The sequence below is a fragment of the Amphiprion ocellaris genome, chromosome 6, assembly GCF_022539595.1.
Source record: "Amphiprion ocellaris isolate individual 3 ecotype Okinawa chromosome 6, ASM2253959v1, whole genome shotgun sequence".
NCBI classification, from domain to species: domain Eukaryota; kingdom Metazoa; phylum Chordata; class Actinopteri; family Pomacentridae; genus Amphiprion; species Amphiprion ocellaris.
In genome coordinates, this window is record NC_072771.1 from 29,231,117 (window position 1) to 29,256,704 (window position 25,588).

Consider the following 25,588-nt stretch of genomic DNA (forward strand, 5'->3'; position numbering starts at 1 on the left):
CTCGTCTCTATTTTATGTGAAAATGCTATCATTTAACTTCTTCTCGCGTCTTTGCTTCTTCTTCTGCACTCCTTCGCTCGCTCGCTCTTACTGGGCTTTCCAACACTTGTTTTCTCCACAATTCTTTTCTTTCCCAAGTTAATAGCCTCTAATGAATGCTTGGAGGAGCCACACAGTGCTCCAGGACCTCTCTGCTGTGATGCAAGGGAAAAATATCTGAGTAACCACCCCCTCAACAGTAACTAATGGAAATAAGAACACTGCACAGGCATGCAGGAGGGTGGTGGAATCAGACACACATTAACACATTCTCTTGGAGAGCCTTTCTCACTCTAACCTGGTGCTTCTGCTGTCTCCATTTCCCTCCTCTTCCTCCTCTGTCAGTCTCTGTAATGAGCCACTGAGCCAGTTCAGGTGATTTCTCCAAGACTCCTGAGGCATCTCTGCAAGAGTAGATTCACATACATCTACAGAATGATTACTTGTAGCACAAATATGCACTTTTTTTTTTTTTTTTTAAACAATCAAGCAGTATTTACAAAATGCAAAGCCAACTGTTTTAGTCAATGTTAAAATAATAGATTAAGATTAAAACAAATACATTTATGCCATGCCTTTACAAAAACAAACTCAGAAAATTGACACCACTGTCATGTCTGTGTGGTAAATATGAAGCTACATCTAGCTTTGGAGTAAAACTTAGTTCAAGCATAAACCGCATTTACACATGAGCTACAATTATTTTCACCACTGATTAATTCAGCTGTTATTTTCGAGACTAACTGATTGTTTAGTGTAAAGAATAGTAAAGTTTCCCAAAGTGTAAAGTGACATCTCCATATCACCTCTTCTTTTGTTCTCTGCTCTCACTGAAGACTAAGAAAACAAGCAAATATTCACACAGGAGCTGGCAAGCAAAAGCTTGTTTCAGCTTTATTTTATCCCTTGGCTTTTGCACGTACTAAACAAAGGATTTAAAACATGTTAATCAGTGAGATTTAGAAGTGCTGGTAGGTGAATTTTTCTACTTGTTTCGTCCTGTTCCCAGCCTTTACACTAATCTAAGCTAACCCAGCTGCTGACTGTAACTTCAGATTTGCTGTGAAGATGTGAGAGCGGTTTTCATTTTCTCATCTAACTAGTTTCAAGAAAGACAATTATGAGTTCCCAAAATGTTCTAGTCTTACATTCAACTGCAGAATTCTTCCAAATCACAAGCAGAAAGTAAAGTTACCAATGTACACAGGGTATCATAAGTCAATTTTGCATGTGAGGTGTCTTATACAAAATGCTTTCCAAATATCAGGCAAATTAATTTTCAAAAAAGAACAGGATCAACTGCAATTACTTTCTCCTGTTTTGCAGCAATTATGTTTAACCGCTTTTATGGCCAGAGTGGTGTTTGTCACACAGGCCACATTCTGGAAAATAACTTTCCCACCACAAACCAAATTTTGCACATAACTGACACTTCAGGTTGACTAACAAACTCACGCAAGTATTTCAAATGTTTGACATCTGGATCCAGGTCTTTCCTCCTGGCGATGTTTTAACAATGCAATGCTAGATTTTAATTTATGACTCTTTCAGAGGGGGCACAAACTCTGATAAAACCTCAAATCTACTACTTTTCATAGTACCATTTCCATTCTGTCCCCGGTGAAAAATTGCCCTTCACGACACACACACAGTAATAATTAACTCTGAGTTCTGGCTTGGCTCCAATGTGTCCCTAAATGGCTCCATTCATGTAAATCATTCCTGCCTACAGGCCAGTCTGGGCACACACTGATAAGCACCACTCCAATGTGCTCCTGCACTCACCTACTGTGCATCTCTTTAAAAGTAAAGATTCCCATACATAAACACTGGCACTTACATATTCAGTACTGGTATCATAGATTCTTAGCAATTACACAAATTAAAAATGGGCTATTAGTGTGCTTGTTGATCAATGGTTTAATTTACTGAAAATAAAAGCAGCTTTTACAGAGCAAAACATTCATTCAGCCGCTGTATAGATTTTACAGAAGTTATGACACTTCATTTACACAAGCTTCATTTCCATTCCCCATGATGTCAACTTTTATATCCGACAAAACCCTTAATACAGTTATTAACTAACTATTATTGATTAACAAGAACAAGAGCCCATTCATTGTGCAGCTGCAAAAACTGTTTACACACTGTTAAAGAATACCTGAATACGCTGTTACTCACAATATAGGCTTTTGTGCATTGTGTTGGGGTGTAATACATGTATGTGCACACTGACCTGAAGGCAGAGTCAAGAGGGGAACCAGCAGACTCTGAGGTGACTGCGGGAAGAAGGCCTTCAAAGACACACTCGTCTGAAACAACACAAAGCACAATTTTTCCTGAGCTTCATCAATGTAAATCATACTTACCTTCGACTCATACATCACTGTGCTCCAAAAGCCTGAAAAATGACATTTTCAATGGGAGGTTGTGTAACATTGATACAGTAGGTGCTAATGTGTAATGTAGCGTGTAATAGCTAGCGTTTAGTGCAGTGTGACTACAGCCATTAAAACTGAGGCTACTGTAAATACACTGTAGCACTGCCATCTACTGGTTAACAGAAGTGAAAGGGAATACATCGTCTTCACAAAGCTGTATAACAGATAATATCTCATACCAACATAGTAAAACATCTGTTTTCTGGCCTTTTGACAGTAATGGTTAACATGTAAGTGTCAGATAATTCCCTACAGCCACAATGAATGTGTGGATGGATGGATGATCCCCCATAAAATAGCAGAGGATCTATGGGAGCTAAAGGCTGTGAGTTTTAGCAAAAGTTGAAAAGTACATAGTGACACATGAGTGTAACAGCTGACTGTGGTTTCCACACATTCCTGGCAATTTATCTGTGCAAAGTTATTACCAGCAAACTAATGATGTGCATTTATTTTCTGTGAGGCAGAGGTGTGAACTGTGGTGTGTGTAGTGTGAGCAGCAGGTTTCCAGCTGGAGATCAAGCGAAAATGAGGTGGAGGATTCATCAAATGTTAAGTGATTTTGCCTGTACAGGGGAAGTAATTGTTCATCATCCTGTGTGTGGATGGAAGTCTTTGATGTGAAAGTACCCATTCTTCACTTTCCAGCGAACATGGTGAATAAGAAACATGAGACACCTGTTGAAAAGTTCAGAATTTGTTACAGTGGATGAAGTAAGTTCCCAGCTTCTGTGGCAATAAATGCTAAAATGGAAAATGTTTAAACTACTTGATCACTAAAATGATCAGCAGTATCATTAAAACTGTAGCATCCTGATAAAAACAGAAATCCACATGGCCCCAAAAAGTTTACACATGGGGTGAAGATGGTTAATGGAGTGTCTCAGCTGTTTTTTTTCCCCTTCGAACTTCAGTGTTGTGGCTTTCATCACCTAAAAACAAAGCTGTGCCTAATGCAGTGGGACGGTAGACTGTAGAGACAACAAAACATTCATTGTTTATATGAATATTCATATTAATTTTTTCTTCTCTATATGTAATAACAATATTATTTTCATTTTGCAAGCAACTAGAGCCGAAAAAAATTTAGATTTTCAATTGACATAAAATTCATTAGCCACAAGTCTGGTTATTAAGTAGTTGTTTGAATGACTTCTGAAAAAAAATGATTGTTCTATCATTTATAATGTGGAGATTAGCTGCTTTTTCTTCATTTCACACAATAGTAAACTGAATTTCTTACGGTTTTGGACTGATGGTTGGAACAAACAAAGATTATAAATGTGTAAATTTGCATTGAGAACTAAAATGTGCATCATGGATTATTCTCTGATATTTCAAGGCCTAATTATTAGTCAACTAACTGATAAAAAATAGGAAAATTAATTTCAAATGGAATGGAGTCAATATTCATGTGAGATTTTCAGGTCTTTTTTTGAAATGACAAGGCCTACCTGAGGCTGCAGCAGTGCCAGCTCCCGCAGGAAACACCTGGTGAAGGTTTGGATAAGTGACCTCACAGATTCATTTCCTTCAGCTTGCTTAAGGACGGATCTGCCAGGGAAACATGAACAAACACACACACTCAAGTACATTAGTAATTAGTACTACATCACAACATATTAAGAGAATCTGCAAACAAACACAAAGAAATGCAAATTTCATTGAGCCAATACATGTTATATCAACCAAAAAAACAACAACAACAAAAAAAAAAAACACACATGAATGTCACAGCCACCCCGGCGCAACATATCAATCCAGCACTCACCTGTAGATGTCATTTGCAACCAAGAACATCGAACAGTGCTGAGCACAAGCTTTAGGCTGAAACACACACACAAAAACAACAAATCATACAAGTTACACTGCTTCATGGATACTAAGATCAAACACAAGGGACTGAAAATACAGGCAATAACGAATTGAAAAAGATCATCTTCTGTTAGGACAGTTTACAGAGTACGAGTGTTTATCAAAAATATTGACCACTCGGTGTCACCGTTGTATCGTCTAGAAATACTCCTGCTCTCTTGCCTCCCTGTTCTCGCTCTCTCCCCATTAAACACTTACTTTACTACTCTGTCAGTCGTTCTTTCACACACCCAGACTCACTTACTTTCTCATCTCCTCCTAATGCACACTCATCATGTGTTTTAGATTTAACACATTCTAAAACGCCCCAGCGCAAACATTTAACAGCTGTACTGTTCATATCTTCTAGTCCCTAATTATCCCCCCCCTCACCCCCAACACACGACTTATATAAGGACATGTGTTTCACTATAGGAGGAGCACATGTCGTCTACCTTACAGGCTTTACTAATGCAGAAATAAGTGATGCAGTAGTGTAAAGATTAATAGGGGAAACAAATATGAAGCAAATTGTTTTATGCGTTTGATTTACTCAGTCAATTCAAAAGCTGCCATTTGTGTCAACAGTTCAAAATGTAAATGCTATCTTAGGTGTATATCTGTAATGGCAAATATGCACCAGTACTCTTCAATCTGGTGTTATACAGGGAAGCGGAGGGCATTTTCCCTCCAGTCCAGGCACACTTCTACCTGCACAAGTGCCAGAGTATACGTACAATCACTGTGATATCAAACAGCCCCACCAAGTGTTCACATGGTGTCATTACAATGTCAAAACATACAACGCAGCCTTCATTTTTGGCATGTCTGTTTCTTTTTTGTCCTCACAGTCTAGAAAATAGCATTAGTCAAACAAAACAGGCTTTATGTGCAACTGTTTGCGTGGGCATCAGACATACGGTTATGCATAACAGTGTACATCTGCATATGTGGGTTGCATGCCAGCGTGCATGCATGCATGTGGACTGTCATGGTTCCTCCTAGTGAAAACAGATGTTTTTTTCTTAGCATCCTCCTCCATACCTGACCACTAACACTTCAAGGAGGGTCAATTACAGCACGCAACAAACATCCTGTTTTTGGCAGTCAGGCCCAGGAAGTGAGCGTTTATTGTTATTGGGCCTGAGTTTCTCACTGGATCACAGGGGGGTGGGACAAGCCAAAATGAGGAATGTGAGCCTAATTCCATGTTTCCCATTTTTGATTGTAGTTTAAACAAGTCAGTGAAAGGGAAGTGAGGAGAGAGACAAGCCAGTCTGTTCATTCGGCTCACATTATTTGGTCTTGCACACGTTTCCCAACAGAGATTTGTCTGCATGGATGAAACGCACATCTGACATCCAAACAACCTCAAGGCTAAGTGAAACCTAAACGTAGACCTTCCCAGATCTTAACGACAGACACCATATACCAGATGTAATATCATAAACAAAAGCATGGCAACTACTTGCGTGTGTGAAGGTTTGCATGCATATACAGTTGTGAACAAAGGTTTATATACACTTGTAAAGACCAAGCAGATCATAGCAGACTTGAGTTTCCAATGACTCCTTTAACTCTTAATTTGCCATGATGATTATATCATTGAAACACATGCACCTTTGTCATAAAAAAAAACATTCTAAATGTATTATAGGTGGAAATATGACAAAATCAAATAGAAATATACATACAAGAATGCTAATATTTGGTTAAATGGCTTCCGGCCATCTTTACCTCAACTTTTGGTAGACATTCACAAGCTTCTGGTTGTATCTTTAACCACTCCTCTTAACAGGTAACAGTTAAACGAAATTTGTTGGCTTTCTGACTTGTTTCTTTGCCACACTCCACAGGTTCCTGATGGGGTTTGAGTCAGGACTTTAGGGAGGCCATTCTAAAACCTTAATTCTAGCCTGATTTATGTATTTATTTCCCTTTTTGATGTGTGCTGGGGGTCACTGTTTTGTCGGAACACCCAGCTGCATCCATGACCTTAGCTTCTGCCTGATGGTTTTAGGTTTTCCTGAAAAATGTGGAGGTAATTCTCCTTTTTCATTGTGGCCAAATAGCTAAATTTTTGTTTCAACAGACCACTGAACTTTCCTCCAGAAGGCCTTTTGTCCATGTGGTCAGCATCAAACTTTATTCGAGCCTTGAGATGCCACTTCTAGAGAACGGACTTCCTTCTTGCGTGGCAGCCTCTCAGCTAATGGCAATGTAAAACACACTTAACTGTTGACACTGTTGTCTCTCCACAACAGGTGACAGCTTGTATTACTGTTTTCCTGATCATGTCAGTGACACAATTTTGCCATGCACTTCATGCTGACAAACAATTCTTGACACAGTTGACTTAAGGATCTGTAGCTGCTGTGAAATGACTGTAAGTGATTTTCCTGACTTGTTCAAGTCAATGATTTTCGTTTTCAGATCTCTGCTGAGTTCCTCAGATTTTCCGATTGTCGAGTTTGTGGCTGAGCCTGATTCATTTATCAAGTGCTCCTTATTAAGTTGGATCAGAGAAGTCAGCAGTTGTAGTCAATTATAATCACTCAGAGAAAGCTAAGAGGCCATGTAGCTACGAAAATTCTATTAACACAGCTTTTTATATCACCAGAACTGATAATTTAAGTAATACTGTCATATTTTCACAAGACCTATAACAAACCTATAAAAGAACAAAAATGCATTACTGTTATTTGTGAAAAAAAAAACAAATGTATCAATTATTCTATCCTAGAAAATTAGAAGTTGTAAGAGTCACTGGAAATTTAAGACCCTAATTATCAACCCCACGCCAACACATGACTTATATTTTCTGAGATCAGATCAATATAAAGTTAAATATAAAGCTTAAAACTGACCTGACGTCAGATCAATGTAAAGTTGAATATAAAGCTTAAAACTGACCTGAGATCAGATCAATATAAAGTTAAATATTAAGCTTAAAACTGACCTGAGATCAGATCAATGTAAAGTTAAATATTAAGCTTAAAACTGACCTGAGATCAGATCAATGTAAAGTTAAATATAAAGCTTAAAACTGACCTGAGATCAGATCAATATGAAGTTCCATATTAAGGTTGAAACTGACCTGAGATCAGATAAATATGAAGTTCTATATTAAGGTTAAAACTGACCTGAGATCAGATAAATATGAAGTTAAATATAAAGCTTAAAACTGACCCGAGATCAGATCAATATAAAGTTTAAAACTGACCTGAGATCAGATAAATATGAAGTTAAATATACCGTTTAAAACTGACCTGACATCAGATCAATATAAAGTTAAATATGAAGCTTAAAACTGACCTGAGATCAGATCAATGTAAAGTTAAATATAAAGCTTAAAACTGACCTGAGATCAGATAAATATGAAGTTAAATATTAAACTTAAAACTGACCTGAGATGTGTGGAAAAGACCTCTGAGCTTGCATTGTGATCTAGGGGATCGTTTTAAACTTGAAAAAAATGTAGGGAAAAAGAGAAAACATACACGGTCTTTACAAGTGAACGTAAACCTTTGTTCACAATTGTGTGTATGTGTGACCTTATAAGGTGACGGTGAACAAATATAGTTGTATGAATACGTGTGGCCCCTCTGGGCCTTACAGGACTGCACAGTTTATTGATTTGAGTGGAAAAAGATAAATCAAATCCCCTGCGGCAAAAAACCCTGGGTGACTGGCAGATCACCCAGAGGTTCCCAAACATTTCCATTCAACTGTAGATCCATGACAAGACAGAGAAAAAAACAGTCAACAATTGTTGTTCTGTTTCCCTTTCTCCCCCCCACGCACATACAAAGAGTTAGTTCAACTGTTTACAAAACTCCTCTTTCAAACAGTGTAGATCCTACAAACTCATGACGATGGAATCAAGCGCAATCAGCAGACCAATATTTCAGTGCTTGCAGTGTTAGTAATCCATATCCATGTACACCAGTGTGTTCCAATCCATCTTAATTTTTAGAACAGTTCCTACACTGAAAAACTGTCCCTTGCTACCTTGTTATGTACACAGCTCAAGTGGACCATCACTCTATGAAAACAAGAGCGACACAACTGACAAACTTTACCTTGGTTAATTGGAAGAAAATGGCAGGTAAAGCTTTGCTTCATACTTGAGTTTCAATGACATTTCTAGCTACCAAAGGGAATGCAATCAGTAACGTAGGTAAACAGGATGCCATTTGTAAGGAGCACACAAGATAATTTATTTATGCAGGCATTTGGCACCAACAATAGGTAGAAAACACATCTGATTCAGACACAGCTTTAGATTCTGGTCGACAGCGCTGTATTTAATTTCTGTGTTTTGTCCGAGTTCTCTTGAACCATGTTGTGTCATTGACACTTTTAATTACTTTATTGTTATCCTTACTTCTTTTAGCAGCTACAATAATTTGTTAAACAAGTTCCCATTATGGGATAAAAAGTAGCAGTTGCCGGCCAAGTTAAAAGAATACAACTCACTGCTGGTATTTTGTGATTGCATTGTAGTAATGACAACATCATCTTCCATAATCAGTCAGAACAATCTATAAATCAAGAATCACATCTGACTTTTGAACTGCGCATGATCTTAAATTATATGAAGTGAGGAGTGGCCAAGAACTCAAGTGACAGAGAGTTCAGTACTTACCCAGCACAGTTAAGACTGTGCAGCACAAGCCAAATGATGTGAGATGCGGTTTAGAGCTCGCCAAATTATGTGAGATGCATGCAGAGCAAAGCCAAATGGTGTGAGTTAGCCAGGCAAAAACAGTCAATAAAGACACACCAAAGAAGCAAAGGAACGTATCCAAGAACTATGCATATGAAAACATACCTCATAATAAAAAGAAGCAAGGCCTATATTCACTTGATTTGGTTTCACAGTTTACAAAGCAGTTCAAAGTGGGGATAAACACAAAGGAGTGTGCGATGATTTCTAACGTGAGACAGTATAACTCAGGGCAGATGAGTCAAACTCTGTACATAACAAACTCATTTACCAGCAGTAGTATATCATTAACTAATCAACACTCCTAAAGGCTGCCAATTCGTGCAGCAGTAAAACAGCAGAAAATGCCAAAGTATAATGGTATAGCAGTCTGCACATTTCTCAGCAAATGTCAAGATGCAACAAGACACCGTAGTTATTCAACAGTGTCACGACTGGATGTCACATACTTTTCTGAGGCACTTCAGATGCACTCAGATGCACACTTGATCACAATTTCCGCTCTCTAAATACAGTACAAAGTGCTTTGGCCTTTTGGATTGGCCAGTACTTCCCACCAGTAATTTTGCTGCCAAAATAGTTCTTTATGAGATAAATAAAGCACCAGATTAAAACCACTGGTTGTAAAAAGCTAGTGTGAAAAAAATCCAGCCATCTGTGCTATACAGAAAACTTATCAGTTAATTAATGAGTCAATTAACTGATCAGCTAATGTAGAGAAAATAATCAGCAATTACTCCAATAACCATATAACTGTTTCAGATTTTCCACAAGCAAAAATGCAAACAGATTTGCTCTTGTTTCTTGTTGTTATATCAGTGTAAACTCTTTAAATGTTTTTCCGCTCTGATAAACAGTAATGAGCATTTTTTCTTAGTCTTTTCACATTTTGTCGACTAGCAAATTAAGGAAGAAAATAAGGAGCAAATTTATCAACAACTAAAAGAATTACTAGCTGCCACCGAAGACTAAAGTAGTTCCATACATCAGGCCACTTAAGTGTGGAAATTGCTGTATGTGATCATAACTACAACAGACTTTATCCTGATAGAAAGATTCCTCAAAAAAAAAAAAAAAAAATACCCACCAGCAGAGACTGTGCTACTTGTTGGTGTAGCATCTGTGGTGTTGACGCTGTGTTGGTAACAGATTCCAGCAGACTAAGCACTGCCTCTTCCAGGCTGGGGAGGCTGTGATACCACAAAGACACTACGGCCTGCTCCTCTAATGACAAGTTCCAGCTGGAGAAAAAAAGCACTGATTAATTTATATCATACAACATTATTGCAAATGCTATCTTCTCTCTGACATCACTGAATATATCACAAACCAAATTCTAGATTTTAAGTTTGGAATTTTTTCACTACTCCTCATATAATAGTTTACTCTGGAGCGAGCAGTGAATTGAGATTTCCAACAGCTATCATCATTTTCATGTCATCACTAGCAGCTGTAGAGTCACAAGTGTAATTTTTACATCTGTTAAAAAAACAACGCACAGTATCATGGGAGTATACGCAGTAAGTAGTGTACATGCTTTTGTCATTACATTGTGGGAATGCTTGAGTGAACTATACAGATTTCAGGCACGCAAATAAAATGGTGAACCACACATAGTTTGCAGTACATACTATACTGCAAAGTGTAATTAAAATGCACTACACAGTATAGCAAATAAACAGTGCCTTCTGCCACAGCCATAGTCTGCAGGGACTCCTCACATAAGTCTGCTCATGTTTCCCTACCTTGAGTAGGCAGAACTCAAAGCATCCAAAAAATGTTCGCTGAGAGCTTCTTTGACACAAGTCACTGGCTGCTGTAGTAATGCACCAATGAGAGGAGAAGCTTCGGGACACGTAATCAGGGGAACACAAGCATCTGAAGTAGCCAGAATACTGTCACATGAACACCTGCAAGGAATAATTCATGCAAATTTTTATGTTGGACATGAAGTGCTGTATTACGAAGACAGATAAGATAGGAATGCATCCATCCTGGGGCCTTTGGGTTTAATGTTCTTTGATTCTTTCCAGAGAAATGTATTATTTGTGCACGTTTTTAAAAATGCACACCCTATTTGGTTCAAACAGGCTTCAATTTGAATATGAACAATGCTGCATACATACCAACACTACTTACAACTTTGCAAGCTAATTAAAACATTGTGAACTAAGAATCTGCAGTTAAAGTCGGCATCCAGTAGAGCTGCAACAACATTTTTACGACTACTGTGATGACTGATTAGAACCTTTTAAACGTAGGAATTTACTGATTTTCTCTGTTTTACATCATTGCTAGATAAATATTTTAGGGTTCTGGTCTGTCAAACACATGAAGGCCTAACCTGGTCTGGGAAACTGTGATGGCTGTTTTTGTCACTATTTCTTGACATTTCATAAACCAATAAGAGCTACAAAATAATTAGCAGATTTATTAATTGTGAAAATAATAATTGCAGCCCCAGTTTCTACTGTGACTGTGTGTGACAGGTATATTTGCCTCCGATTTATGTCGCTCAAAGAACAGCAGCTCTTCCCAATGTTTTCCTGCAGCAGTGACACCATCTGAAATGCAGGAAATAGCACAATTTACATACACAGCATGTTGCCATTAAGCAATCACATACAGTATGAATTCATGCAAGAATTACCAGTAAGAATACTTTGATAATACCTTTTTCAGGACGTTAACATGGTACTCTTTAGCTGGTACACCCATATGCTTCATTAGCGCCTGTGCTACACCATCGTCTTCTTCTGTAGCAAGCTGACACAACACTTTCTGTGGGAGGGCAGGCAACACAATGTGCAGCAGAATATTAGTACTTTATGTGTATATCTATAAAAGAGGACATGACTTTGATACAGTCTGCCCAAATCCCAAGATCCATAACATCAAAGCTAATGAGTTACTGGAATATAGGATGACTCTGTTGGCGTTACATCATTTGAACCACATGAGTGGAGAAAAGGTATTCCAGTAAGTGAGAATGTATGGACAGCATATGAGCAACTTCAGATATGAACATTCTTTGTTACAGAGAGCCATGGTGTTTTACAAGAATTTTTTAAAAGGGGCCTCATCATACACTGATAAACTAGACTAATAAACTCAGCTGATTCTCATCTGTGAAAAACTCTAGTCATAATGAAGGAACAAAGAGTGGGAACACAGCACTCAGACTGTAAGTAATAATGTTCCTGGAGTGGTTCTCAAAACATTTCCCAAAAAGAGATTTTTTTTCTCAGCAAATGAAGTAAATATGTTGCTGCAGAAGAAGGGTTCAGACATATTGGCTTGTATTACTTTCAGTATTGTCAAAAACCAAAAATACTGCCACACAGCATTCAGTGGTGTAATGATTAATATGCTGAATGTTTGACAAGAATTTTCTTCATTATAATTTCATCTGATGCACTATGAAAACCCCAAAACCTATGACATTAAATTAGAGATTGATTTAAACCTTAGAAACAATCTTCTCCATTTGACCACCAAGTTGACTCACTGGCACAAGTTGGAAAGTGAGATCCAACAGAAACAACCGAGGCTTCACATCTTAAGCACACATCTGTTTTTACAACTGCGATGGCCCAAAAACACTGAAACATCCACACCACTAAGAGCAGACTGAAAAAGTACAAATCCCTTTCAAACTACAGATAAATGAGGCTCAACAAGAGACAAGGAGAAAGGAGATTGAGAGAGGCACAATTTGTTAAAAAAAAAAAAAAAAGAAAAAAAAAGAAAGTGCACATAACACAAGAAGCGAACAAGAAAAAAAAAACAAAATCTAAGGCAGACGAGTGCTGCAGTGCTGTTCACGGAGCTGTGTGGTTTCTTTGGCCAGGCCCTACAGCACGCTAAGATGCTTACCCTCCACATAGTCTCACAAAACAACCCCAATCACTACCATCTGAGAGCCCTCAAACCCTGCACATTGAATGCACACAAAACCAATCACACTTATCCCACCCCTGGTAATAAGGCTCAGTGGGGCTAGGGGATGAGAGGGAAGGAAGGCTGGTTAGAGGAAATATCAGAGAGAGACTGGAACGCACTACGATGGCTGTATTTGGAGCGGGGAAAAAGGGTGTGGTCACCAGAGGAATGGGATGAAGGGCAAATGGATAGATGGATGGCAAATACTTTAGGTCAAAAGTCATCTTTCTCACAGAAAACAGCAACTGAGTTGGCTTTGGGGACACGGACAGGCTGCTGCCACAGAAATTATCCCTCCATAAATCTAAAATTAAAACAGAGGATGCAGAAAAATGCACAAGGCAAAGACTTGGGGTTGTTTTTGATGGGTGTCTGTTAACAATTACAAAGCTATGATTGAATTTTCCCAAAACCAGGGAAAGACTCAAGTATAGCCTCAGATGCTCAAAACAGTAAAAACAAAAAAAAGAAGAAGAAATGAGGGATACGAGTGCAGAAAAGGAAGGCTGATCCGAGAAAATGTTAAAGTTAGAAGCAACTGTTCCAAATGGGTGCACTGATTGCTCAGATTTAAGAAAAAGTGCATTTTCAAAAGAAATGTATATATTTTTAAATCACTAAATCAAAAGCCCAATATGTCATGTTTGACTCCATAAAAGCAGGCATTTGGACATTTTAAGATGCTTACTTTTAGAGGAAAATCTACAATTTGTGAGTTATGCAGCCACATAACACTGATGTAAACAGCCTTCTAACATTGTGACAAATGTTCGTAATTTGATTAAGTTCTGCTTGGTATTAGCTTTCAGGAGTGACAGCAGTTTCCAATTCACTGCTTCATTTTTTGGTTGGAGGCATTTTTTTGTTGTTGTTTTTCCATCTGGGTCATAAATTGTGCTTTAAAATGAAAAGTAAAGCAAAAATGTTAGAATTGAATCTGAAAGTAATTATTAGAAATAGCAGCACGGTGATGCTTCTTCAATCTTGTGAGATTAAAGGAAATAGCTTGATATTTTGGAAAACAGGCAGTTTTGTTGAAAGCTAGTTTAGAAGTTCCTTAGCATTACAATTTATCTTAAATATAGACAAATATTAAACGTATATATCCAGCCAGTATTTGTGCTGTATTTACTCACTGTAAGAAACAGTCACAGCCTGTAACTCGTCAAGAAATAGTCATTTTTATATTTCTGCTTGGGCACAGAGTTAACAAAAAAAGTTGAGAGATACGTGAATTCCCTAAAAAGTCTAATTATTCTTTTAGATTTAAAAGAGGAGAATATAAAAGCTAATTTCAAAACCCAAGTCGATTCAGAAAGGTAAAGTAGGACCATTATTGTGATAAAACCACTTCCATCTTCAAAATAACACACAGAGAGAAGAGCATCCAACTTGCACCAATAGTAAGAAATATGTTTCAAACTAAAAAGCAGCCACAGTGGCTCCAGGGCCTACCTGTGGTTCACCCTGTTGGAGTCACTACACTATAGTGACTGTATACATCAAAGATTAAGCTATCAAAAAGTTCATCCTCTCACCCTCTAATATTACGCTTTCATGCTTTATTTATCTGTCATCTCCTCAAAGATCATGCCATGTAGCTGCAGCACTGTGTGGTCCCTCTGCTGGTACAGGATGTCGAGAAGCAGACCAATTGAGTTAATGACTATCTGACATAGCCTGTAGCTATGTGGCTGTACCCAGAATTCATCAAACCCAGTGAGAACACTCAGATGTGGAGAGGAGAAGCAGACAGGGAGGGGTGAAGCAAAAACATAAGGGAGAAAAGACAAAATAGTCAATGCACTAGCATAATATAATGAGAACAATATATGTGGTTACTAACAGTATATACAGTAGCAGAAAAACACATGTATTTGTACAAATACTCAAAAAACATGTGCAAGCACATGCACAAACTTACAAAAGACATAGAATTTAGGTGCCACTTAGCACCAGACCCTTAGTTTATTATGGAAGCAGCGAGAAAACAATGTTGGGAAGCAAGATCAGACAGGGCTAACAGAAAACAGGCTGCATTCTGCATTCCAGGACAGGCAGCCCAACACAATGCAGACAAAGGGAGAGACATAGAGGCAGAGACAGACTATCTCTGGCCTAAAACCATACATCTGCCCTGCTCCCCCAGACAGGCTGAGTTGTGGTGAAAAGGACTTTTTGTGCTTCCCGCCATTTCTGTCATTTGTGGTAAGTGGAAGCTTCTTTGGGGGATAAGAAGAGGACAATAGGGAGAAGCTGCAGAGGTGCTTATGAGTTTATCGTACTTGTGCTCGGACTTTTTCCAACAAGCTCCCTGCTAAATAGAATACATGCTTGTAATTTTAGCTCAAATGGCCCCAGTGAACCTGACTCTGGTCGAATGAGCCGCATACATATGAAATGTTAAAATACAGCACATACTTAGACTGATTTTTAAACTTCTATTAAAGATCACAGTGCAGCAATTAACTATTATTATTATTACTGATTAATCAATTGATCACTGTAAATTGACAGAAAACAGTCAAACTTTGTAAGCCCATAGTCACATCTTAAAAAGTGTTGTTCTGTCTGACCAAGAGTAAAAAAAAAAAAAAAAAAAACAAAGATATTGGATCTACTGCCACAGAAAACCTGAAACTGTAACTATTGAATTTGTGGACATTTTACTTATCACTGATTCAAGTATCACAACAGGTAGTCATAATGTTAGCTAGCCAAATCACCATTTCAGCACTAGATCAATGCAATTGTTCCTTCCTGTTTCCGTAGGAATCAGAAAAGATGCAAACAGGCGCTTACATCTTAACTATGTAATCATAACCAATTCTCATTTTGCATCATTAACAAAAACACACGACACAGATGCAAACACTACCATGCACACATGCACTCCACTTCCCCTCTCATGGGTCAAAGACCATCTGGCAAATTCAAGGTTTACTTTCAAGGCCCTGTTTTAATTAGCAAGATGTTTTATTAGATGAGAAATTAATCAAAAGAATACAAACACACAGTTAATCTGGCAAAAATGTGAAGGTTCCACATTGTTTATCATCAGCCATCTGTGTGAACCCTCTCAAAGTTGAAGATTGCAGAATGTTTTCTTCCCTCTGTTCTCTTTCCCTCCTTTGTGTGAGAACACACAGTGAGTACGATCAGCTAGCTATAATATAAAAGCTGATCCTTCTCTTGACAAGAGGCAGTGAAACAGTCAGTTTTAATTTGCTTTCAAAATATGTTTTACAGTTTGGAGCACAAAGGCTTAGGCTAGCAGAAGCCCAATCTACTTGATTCATTATCCACATCCAACTGGAGAGGAAAGAAAGAGAGCTGGCGAGCAAACTCCTATTAAAAGTAAATTAGACAGAAAATCTCTTCAGCAACCTAAAGGCAGTCAAAGAGAGATTCTTTTAAGAATATTAAAAGAATGATCTGTAATTGCCAAGAAAATATGTTTGTCAAGTCTGTCCAGAACTAATTAGGACATAAACAGCAAATACATCTGGCCTAAAAACAACAAGAATAAGCATACGAGAACAAGTATACAGTTACTGACAACGAAACACAACTCATATTCAGGCATAAATGTTCTGGATACTTCTAAGTTTTTTGTGATGACTAAAGTCTAATAATACTGAAGCCAGAGCAAATATGTCCATTAAAAGTTTCTAAGTCAGGTGAAGTAGCAATTAAACTTGTGAATTTGGCTTTTTTCTTTCACGACCTTCACGTATATTCCTTGGTGGTCTTGTATGTCACTATTCTTTGCTTAGTTGCACTGACTGTACATTATGTAATTATATTATGTTTCTGTGTAATTTTTTTTTTTAACTTAAATAAAATTGTAAAAACTAGAAGTTTTGAAGAGAATGATGCGGATTTACATCAAAATTCATTGGGTTCTTTCCATGCACATGCTCCAACTTTCTGCCAAGTTTCATGAAATTCAGCCAGAATGTTATTGTATAGCCTTGCTGAGAAATAGATAAACAAAGTGCGCCTACATCAGGTGAATTAGGTTCAGTGAGTACGCTGCCATTGTCCAAAATAAAATAAGTCTATGTCTAACTTTGACCAAAACATTGTTTAAGATCTTGTAAGACTTTCCAATGCACAGACTGCACTTACTTGCTTCTATCTGCAGCAACAAGTACAAGTACCACAAGCTGCCATTGATGGCTTGGCCAGAATTATGATCTTTTTTAGTTCTTATTTTAAGAGATAATGTCTGATTTATGTAATAATTTCTATTTAAGAAAAGTTTGAATAAAGAAAAAAAAATGTTCTTTATGCATTTTGGACATTATTAAACAGCTTTTAGCATGAGATAACAAAAAATTAAACACAAAGAACAGCACTCACTATAACTGAAGTAATTTATTGGGACTGGTATCAAAATATATTAAATAACACCCAACCCCGCCTACCTATTTTATGGCTTCCTAAGTATTTTTCTGACTTTTAGTACCTTTATTACATAAACTACAGTAAAGTGATGATGTAACAGTACAGAGATAACTGGATTTGAATCATGGATGTTGTAGTTTATGATTGCTTACTCAGTTACTAGGCCACCAGGACACCTTGCCCTATTTCTACCTTAAATGTGCTCCTGAATTTCAGTTTAAACTGAGATTGCTACCACAGAAAATGTTGTGATGATAGGCAGTTACTGTACAGTACATGCAAAAATTGGGTGAATCCAAAAGATATTAATTAGGTTGGTATGCAAATACATTCAATATTATAAATTTATTGAATTGACCTGAGTTGCGAGTTGTGCATTAATTATTATTCCCTGAGTTCTGCATTAACAGAGATAACAGAGAGTGTCCAGTCCATACCCGTATCCACTGGTTGGCTTTTCTTTCCACAGCATTGCTTGGATGCTCTGAATACAGTCCCCACAGACACTGGAGCAACAGCCTTCTGCACGTATCTGCAGACAATATGCCACACATCATGTCAAATTCATCACCATCATTATTATCTCTGTCTATGTAAGAGTTTCAAAACCACTACTGATGGAATGTAAGTTGTCAGGAAGGCTCACTCACCTCCTGCAGTGACATAAGGGTTCCAGCACAGTCGACCCAAAAACTGGCCTAAGAGAGGCAGCTTCTTCATGGTTTCTGCTGTGGAGCTCTAAGAGACAAAGAGAATAAAACTGATTTAATACTGTACATATTTTCAATTTTGTATATTCTCATATCTCTAGGAAGGCACATATATCAATATTTTTGCTTGGCACATAATCAACTAAAATATGACACAAGAGAAGCCGGTGTAGTAAATGATCTTTCATCATTTCTCTGTATAGCAAATGTTTACGCCTCATCACCTGTTTCATTCTCTTTTGTTTCACTCCTAACCTAGCCATACTGTGTCACAACACATAACTTCAGAAGATGCAGTCACAATTCTACTTAATGAATGTAGGAACTGAGCGGAGCAACAGGCCCATCCACAGGTGTACAGTACATTGCTCATGCATCACCTTTGTTTCCTGTGTTTTGGTCAAGTCACAACTCCTTCCATACTGTCAGTAGTGACAGATACAGAAAACAGAGCACTGTGCAGAACGGGGGCTCTGGTAGTGCGTGCTATACCTGTAAGAGTTTAAGTATGTGTGTGTCTGTGCTTGTTTATCCAGCACAGAATAAAAGACCATGTGATTTACTTCACCTCACAGCCAATTAAAACACACAGCGAGTTTTTAAGCTACAGCAGACGCTGGTATTAAGAACTGGAACAACCTTTAATCCTGACTTCCTATTCATTTCAATGTTATACGTGTCTTGATCCAGACTGACACAAAAACCTTCAGTCTGGATAAGAAGCTTCAAAATATTTTTTTAATAAGGGTAACTGTAAGTAAACAGCTGTATGATACTGTTTTTGTTCAATCTTATTACCTTTCTGGGTTTAAAACATCAACACAGAGTAGATTAGGTTTTACGATACGATGACTGCATTGGGACATGAAGAAAACAGATCAAAGAGTTGACGCATGACTTAAATTTACATTCCTGTCTCCATGTGTGCACGAATCATGTACATATGCATGTACAGAATCACTTATTACTCAACCCATATTAACGGACTATATCATACACTTCACCTCAGAGTTAATTGAACTCTAAAGCAAAGCTTTGATGCTGGAAAACCCTACACAGTAAAATCTGGCATATGACAACTGTAACTGAAGCAATGTGCTTTTGTTCAATCAAAGACAACTCTGCGTACTCGACTGAAACAATTAGTAGATTAACTGAGAAGACAAAGAACAAATGAAAAATCCGCAACAGACAACTATTAGGAAACTGTGAATTCAATTTATCTTAAATATCTCAAAATATTTGAAAAGTATGACAGTGGAACTGGAACAATAAAAGCATTGCTTGGTCTCTGGTTCAGACTGAAGTGAAATGGTGACAGTGGCAGTGGATACATGGTACTCTGTATTGAATATTTCATGCTATTCAGTTTACATACATCAAAACGTAAGCACATCATCTCATGGGGTATAGTGTGCTGTCAGGAAGGGTAGGCAGATGTTAAACAGACACCGCACAGTGTTGAAGGCGGCTGAAGTGAATATACAATTCAGTGAAAGTAATGTCAGCAACAGTATCTGGCATTGCCTGTTCTGTTCACACTGTCAAAAGGTTGTGGAATGTTGTCCATTATTGTAGGATATGTTAACATTTGCCTTTTAGTAAGCCAACACAGCACAATCACCAGTTTGGAGTTGTAGCCCAGTCACCATCAATGACTGATACCAAACAGACACAAATGAGTCAAGACATAGAGATTGTATGAATGCTCTGAGGAACACTGTCTCTTTAGCAAAAGTGACGGTTCTTTTTTCACAATCATGCAGAAATTTATAGCAACATGCCAAATTTTCATGTCATAACAAGAAACACTGGTTTTAGAAAATCACAATGTTGTGATATAAGTACATAAAGTAAAATGTGGTTCTAACAAGAGCACTTAAAAAAAAAAACATAGTAAATATGTACTTCATAATTTTAAAAAAAGCCATAATAACATGAAAATGATCTTGTAAAAATGACAACACTTCTTGTTACACAACTAATCAATTGACTAAGAAAATAATCACCAGATTAACTGACAGGGACAACTTGTCATCCAATCACCCTTAATGACATATATAATATCAGAATATAATACGAACTTTATCAAAAGTAAGTAAGGTATTTTACTTTCTCACTGAGTCCATTGTGTCTTCAGGAAAAAAAATTTATCTTCATATTTTGAAAGAAAACTTTGCATTTTTATAAAAGACCTCCATGTAGTTTTGTAGCCAGCAGGGGGTATTAATAAAATGACAGGCAAGTAGGAAACAAAAAACAGAAGAAAAAGAGAAAAAGTTTGTTTTGACATCAATAGGTGTCAGTGTTTCTTTTTGAACAAAAATGATAAGAGAGCAAATATTTAGTAGTTATAAAGTAATGTACGATCACTGGAGAAAAGGAAAAAAGTTTAGGCAGCTTTAGGCTTATGTGTTTAAAAAGAGCATCAGACTGTCAAGGAGACTAACTTGACTCATTCAAGGGGATGAGATCACCGTTAATGGGAAGCATAATGGTAATAGGCCAAGAGGAGTTCCTCTAAATGGCCCCACATTTTGCCCAACAACACCACCAGTGTTGTCTGAAACAGCCCTCACACTTGGCCTTCCCATCAGTCTAACAGCCCATAATGTTGTCTGTGTGTGTAGACACATGCATTTTTGGGTTGCTGATGCAACTGAAAAGGAATGCTCATTTACAAAAGTAAATTTACAATACTTTGTAACTGCAGGAATGCCCCTTAGAATGAATCATCAAAAAACAAATCAACTATCACTGACAAGAGGTGCATAATCAGCATCAAACCCTTGTCGACATTGTCCCTAATTATGATCAGGTTTTGAGACCATGTGTCTTGTTTAAATTGGAGACAGAAGTGACTGATTATGTACTGGGTAAGGAGCAAAACAGGATAACATTATAGATGACAATAAAGAGAACAGTGAGGTAACACCTCTGTCTCTGTCATCACTGAGCCACAATCAGATGTAGGCATGTGTATAGGTCCTGGTATCCTCCTGGGATTAGCACCAGACAAGACAACTGTGACTGGCTTGAAGAAATACAAACAAGCCATAGTGTTTTTCCACTAGGTGCAGCAAGGTGCAGCCAGACTATTCTGCTACAGCACTGGGAGAAAGGCCTGGCTATGCAAGACTAAAATCAGAACAATCCTGACAACATTCACAAGAATGTACTGCAGGATTTCCGACATCCCATTCATCTTTAATTAATGCTACAAGATTTTCTGATCATTTCCTTTGAGGAGTGATATAATACTACATCTGTCGTATAGCAACTAAATTAAAAAGGGGACTTGACAAGCTGTACAAAAATATAGTAGGTGTTCACAGATAAACACTTTTTGGAAGTTTACAATTGGGGGGACGTGCTTGTTACTCTTGTTGAGAAGCAAAATGAGAATAAATACCAGTCACACATCTGTTCTTCTGATATGAAACTGAAGCCAGAGGCATAGATTAGCTTAGCATGAAGACTAAAAGCAGGGCAAAACATCTAGCCTGGCACTACCAAAAACGTCATTATCAGCACCCCACAGCAGATTGACCTCCTTTGTTCAATACTTATAAAAATGGAGGAGGAAAAAAGCCAGTTTGTGGTTATACAGGAAGGCACAGTGACTTTTTGAGATGTCCACTGGTTGCCAGGCAACCTCACAGTGATAATAAGACTCCAGTAAGTTATTGCATCTGGTCTAGAAAAAAGTTGGCATACAACACACTGTAACACAGCAAACTGTCATTTTTACACTTGAGTTTTTGTACAGATTAAACTAGTGGGACACAGTTTACCAAACCTGTAGAGGTACTGGCAGGTGGATTTTGTGGCATTCAGACAGACTCATGTTTGCCGTTATTGCCTCCCTGCTTTAGTTTCATACAGAGTGGACAGATAAATGAGTGGTATTAGTCGTCTCATGCAACATTTCTGTGAGATTTCCTAAGCTCTCTCTATTCTATTAAGAAAGACAAGGTTTAGATTAAAAAAAAAAAAGTCCGTCACTGTTCTCACCAAGTGTAAACCTGGAAATTAACAATAATGACGAGTATTTCTCATTTTAGGCCATAAACCACAGGAAAGCTGTAAAGCCATCAAAGGATATAAGATGCTGCCAAGAAGCAGGCTATCCTCAGCTGGTCTTTTATGAGTCCACTGCCAGTAAAAAGGATTTCAACCCAATTAAGCTATACCATTCTTTTTCTTCGTATCTTTCTTTGTATCCGCTCCATCACTCTACAATCACTGACACCTCTGCATGACGCATACTCACAATAATGCTAACAGAAAAGGAGACAGACAGAGAAAAATAATAGTCTCTCAGCGCTTGATCTATAAAAATATACGGCTAGTTGCCAAAGCAAAGAGGAAGCAGAAAGTAAGACAGACAGACAGAAACACTAAGACTGAGTCTAACCATTATGAAAGTGTTACAGTAAAACATATGGAGTGTAGAGCATCACAAATTAAAACTTGCAAGGGCACCATGAGTGTAGGACTAACAAGAAAAAGATTCCTTATTTGAGAAAAAGAACATATCATGGGAGGGGGAGGTTACAAAAAGCAGCGAGACAGAGAGTCCTGAGGAGAAAAAACTGGAAAGAGGAGGTATGACCACAGCAGCTCTGAAATCTCACAGTACTGCAGCCCTCCTGTCCTCTGCCCCCTTCCCAAATTTGCTGGACCTGATATGTGGATACATTAGGTTAGCGCTGGAGGTCCCAAAGCGGCTATTAACTGACTAACTCAACATTGCAGTGCTGCCAGCCAGACATACACAGCCTCTGCACAGCACAGAGCAGCTTCTGTTAGTGGGACCGTACCAATGCTGGACTTACTGTTCAAACCTTGGCTTGGACGGAGAGTGAATGTGTGCATGTGCATGTTTGGGCATGTGTACTAGACCTGCTCATGTTTGACTTAACGTAGTGCTTCATAAATCAGACAGCTTCTTGGCTCTTGAGCCTAACTGATGAACTGTTCTAATTTATTTCATTAGGCAAGGTGTGATGAGCCTGTAAAAGAGGCGTCTGAGTGGATATGGAGCATCTAATTAGACTTAACAGGCATCTAGGATGTCCAGTGTAGCTACACTACTATCTGAATTAGTCAAGAACATAAATCTCAGAGCTGCATCTGGAATGTAACAAAGTTCAGAAAATATTGGTTGTGAAGATATAAGCTCTTCTTTTCACTCCATGTGCTTACCATGTTGTTGATGTGTGCGAGAAGTTGCTGGAGGAAATCCCTCAGTCTGTTCAAGTGCAGGCAGGTGTCTTTCTGAGTGTCTGGACTGTCAGCCTGGCCCCAAGCCACTGCTTTGTCCAGCCAGAACTGCATCTCCTGGACATTTAACAAGGGCTCTGCTGTTTGTTGGGGCTGGCTCAGTGGCTGCAGCTCAGACATTTGGCTGTTTGTCCAGGCGAATTTACTTGGGAGCTAAGAGAAATCCTATGAAAGATAAACAACAAGACTATTGTGAGGTCCAAGGATTACAGAGAATGCATCTTATCATCTGTTCTTCATCATTTTGATTTTGTATGTATTAGGGCCAAGCATTGGCAACATTTTTACATTTGATATCCTGGCTGTATACAATGAATCAAAATAACACAAAACAACATGATGATGACTCTTTGAAGTTTGTGAACACTTTTTGGAATCTGAAGACATTTTTATGAGTGGTGCCTGTTTGATTTGTATCACACACATTTGCAAAACTGATACGCCTGTCCGTTGGCAATAAGATTCACACTCCTTCTGCCTGTTTCACGCTATTCCACTACCATTGTCTACAAAGGCTATACAAGATCTGAAATATGTGCAATTTGAAAAATGCACTTTGCAGGTTCTGTGTGTAATGAAATGCATTAAACACATTTGCTAGACCCCAAGGATACACACAATGTGTTTTGGTGAGAAAGCTTGAACAAAAACTGAAATTTTGTTTGTTTACAAGAAAACGCCACAAGGCACATTTAACCTTGAAAGAAGGAAGACCAGAAACACTATTTAATGCAGCAAGAGCAGTTTATGCTGATAATTAAATAATCTAAATACAAACAGTGACCCTACAGTCGAAAACCACAAAGACATTTAGTTTTCTATTACATAGGACAAAGAAAAGCATGGAAATCATCATTTGAAAATTTTTGAAACTCTATTTACTATAAATTAACTAAGAGTTCTAAATAAAAGTACAAAACCTAAGCAGTTATGGATAGGTTTAATGATGAATAAAACTGAATTAAGAAAATAAATGGTCAAATATAGATGGAAATGCAACCTATAAAATATTTTTTATTGAAAATCTCTTTACATATCTGCCAAAATATATACTACTCCTAATATATCGGAATAACCCAGTGTCACTTATCAACCTGTCATAGTAATTGAAAGGCTCTACTTTAATATGAGCATGTGTGGTCCACATGATACACAACTTTCTACAAGAGCATGTGTGGCTAATGCAATGATAAGTGGATTAATAATAAGCAGAAAATAAAGTGAGGCCAAGCGTGTTCATCTGGTTATGTTAACTTCTTATTACCACAATGTAATGATCGAACTTTTAAGCTCCAGGCGATCAAGGCCTCTCTCACACATTCATGAAAGCCTACTGAGAAATAAACAGTATATTCTTCGCCTTTTATGAAGATGGAGAGAAATGTGTGGGGGGCAGATCACGAGCGTGTGTGTGAGGATGTGTTTCATGTCTGTATATAGCCTGAGAATGGTGTGTGCGTCTGCGAGTGTGTGTGCATGTGTGTATTTGTTGTTTTTTGCCATAATGACAGGTCTGTGTGGGACACCACAGGGTTGTGTTTTATGATCACCTCGTTACACACGATTTGTTTAATGTCTTGCCATGATCTCTGCTGGAAAGCCCCTATGGCTCGCTGATGTGAATATATAAATACTCATTTTTGAGGAGGAAAAAAGCCAAACCAAATTAGGAACAAACGTTTCTTATTGACTTGTGTCCTAGGGGCTTTGTTTTTAGCAAAGTAGAGGTGCAAAAGAACTCCATGCTGAATACATAAGTAGCAGACAGTCTCACCCACAATCTCTGACACACAGACAGCTACATGTGCATGCGCTGGCACAAATATACTGTAATTATAAAAAAGTTGTTGGTGCAAACGCCTGTCACACAGGCAGAAAAAATATGTACATGCACAAACACATTCGTCAGCAGCTCTGGTGTTGGCTGAACATATTCTGGAGCAGGAACGAGATGTGACTGGTCAAATATTATCTTTGAAGATTTGTTAAACTAAGCTTGTGGACTTTGGGTTTAGCTGAGTTTGCTGTTCCAATTATAAGATTGTTGACTTTATTTCAGTATAATCAAATCAGTTAAACATCACTTTCTGCAAATTTACTTCTGTATGCTTCAGTATGTTATATTTACCGTAAGAAGACCTGGATTAAATGACACTAATGTATGGGCTGTCTGAATA

General features: G+C 37.9%; 1 protein-coding gene across 4 annotated transcripts in view; it reads right to left on the reverse strand.

Moving 5' to 3' along the window:
- The window catches only part of fancc (FA complementation group C), a 45,055-nt gene that overhangs the window by 17,937 nt on the left and 1,530 nt on the right, over nucleotides 1-25,588 (reverse strand). For all 4 annotated transcript variants that reach the window (XM_055011417.1, XM_055011416.1, XM_055011415.1 and 1 more), the window contains exons 2-12: nucleotides 23,334-23,576; nucleotides 18,066-18,153; nucleotides 17,853-17,947; nucleotides 11,737-11,844; nucleotides 11,563-11,627; nucleotides 10,809-10,973; nucleotides 10,151-10,304; nucleotides 4,252-4,307; nucleotides 3,935-4,034; nucleotides 2,276-2,351; nucleotides 338-443 (exon numbers count right to left, since the gene is read on the reverse strand). In XM_055011417.1, coding sequence (XP_054867392.1) covers nucleotides 338-443; nucleotides 2,276-2,351; nucleotides 3,935-4,034; nucleotides 4,252-4,307; nucleotides 10,151-10,304; nucleotides 10,809-10,973; nucleotides 11,563-11,627; nucleotides 11,737-11,844; nucleotides 17,853-17,947; nucleotides 18,066-18,153; nucleotides 23,334-23,531 — 1,211 coding nt within the window. In that variant the 5' untranslated portion in view covers nucleotides 23,532-23,576. The remainder of the gene's footprint in view (nucleotides 1-337; nucleotides 444-2,275; nucleotides 2,352-3,934; nucleotides 4,035-4,251; nucleotides 4,308-10,150; nucleotides 10,305-10,808; nucleotides 10,974-11,562; nucleotides 11,628-11,736; nucleotides 11,845-17,852; nucleotides 17,948-18,065; nucleotides 18,154-23,333; nucleotides 23,577-25,588) is intronic.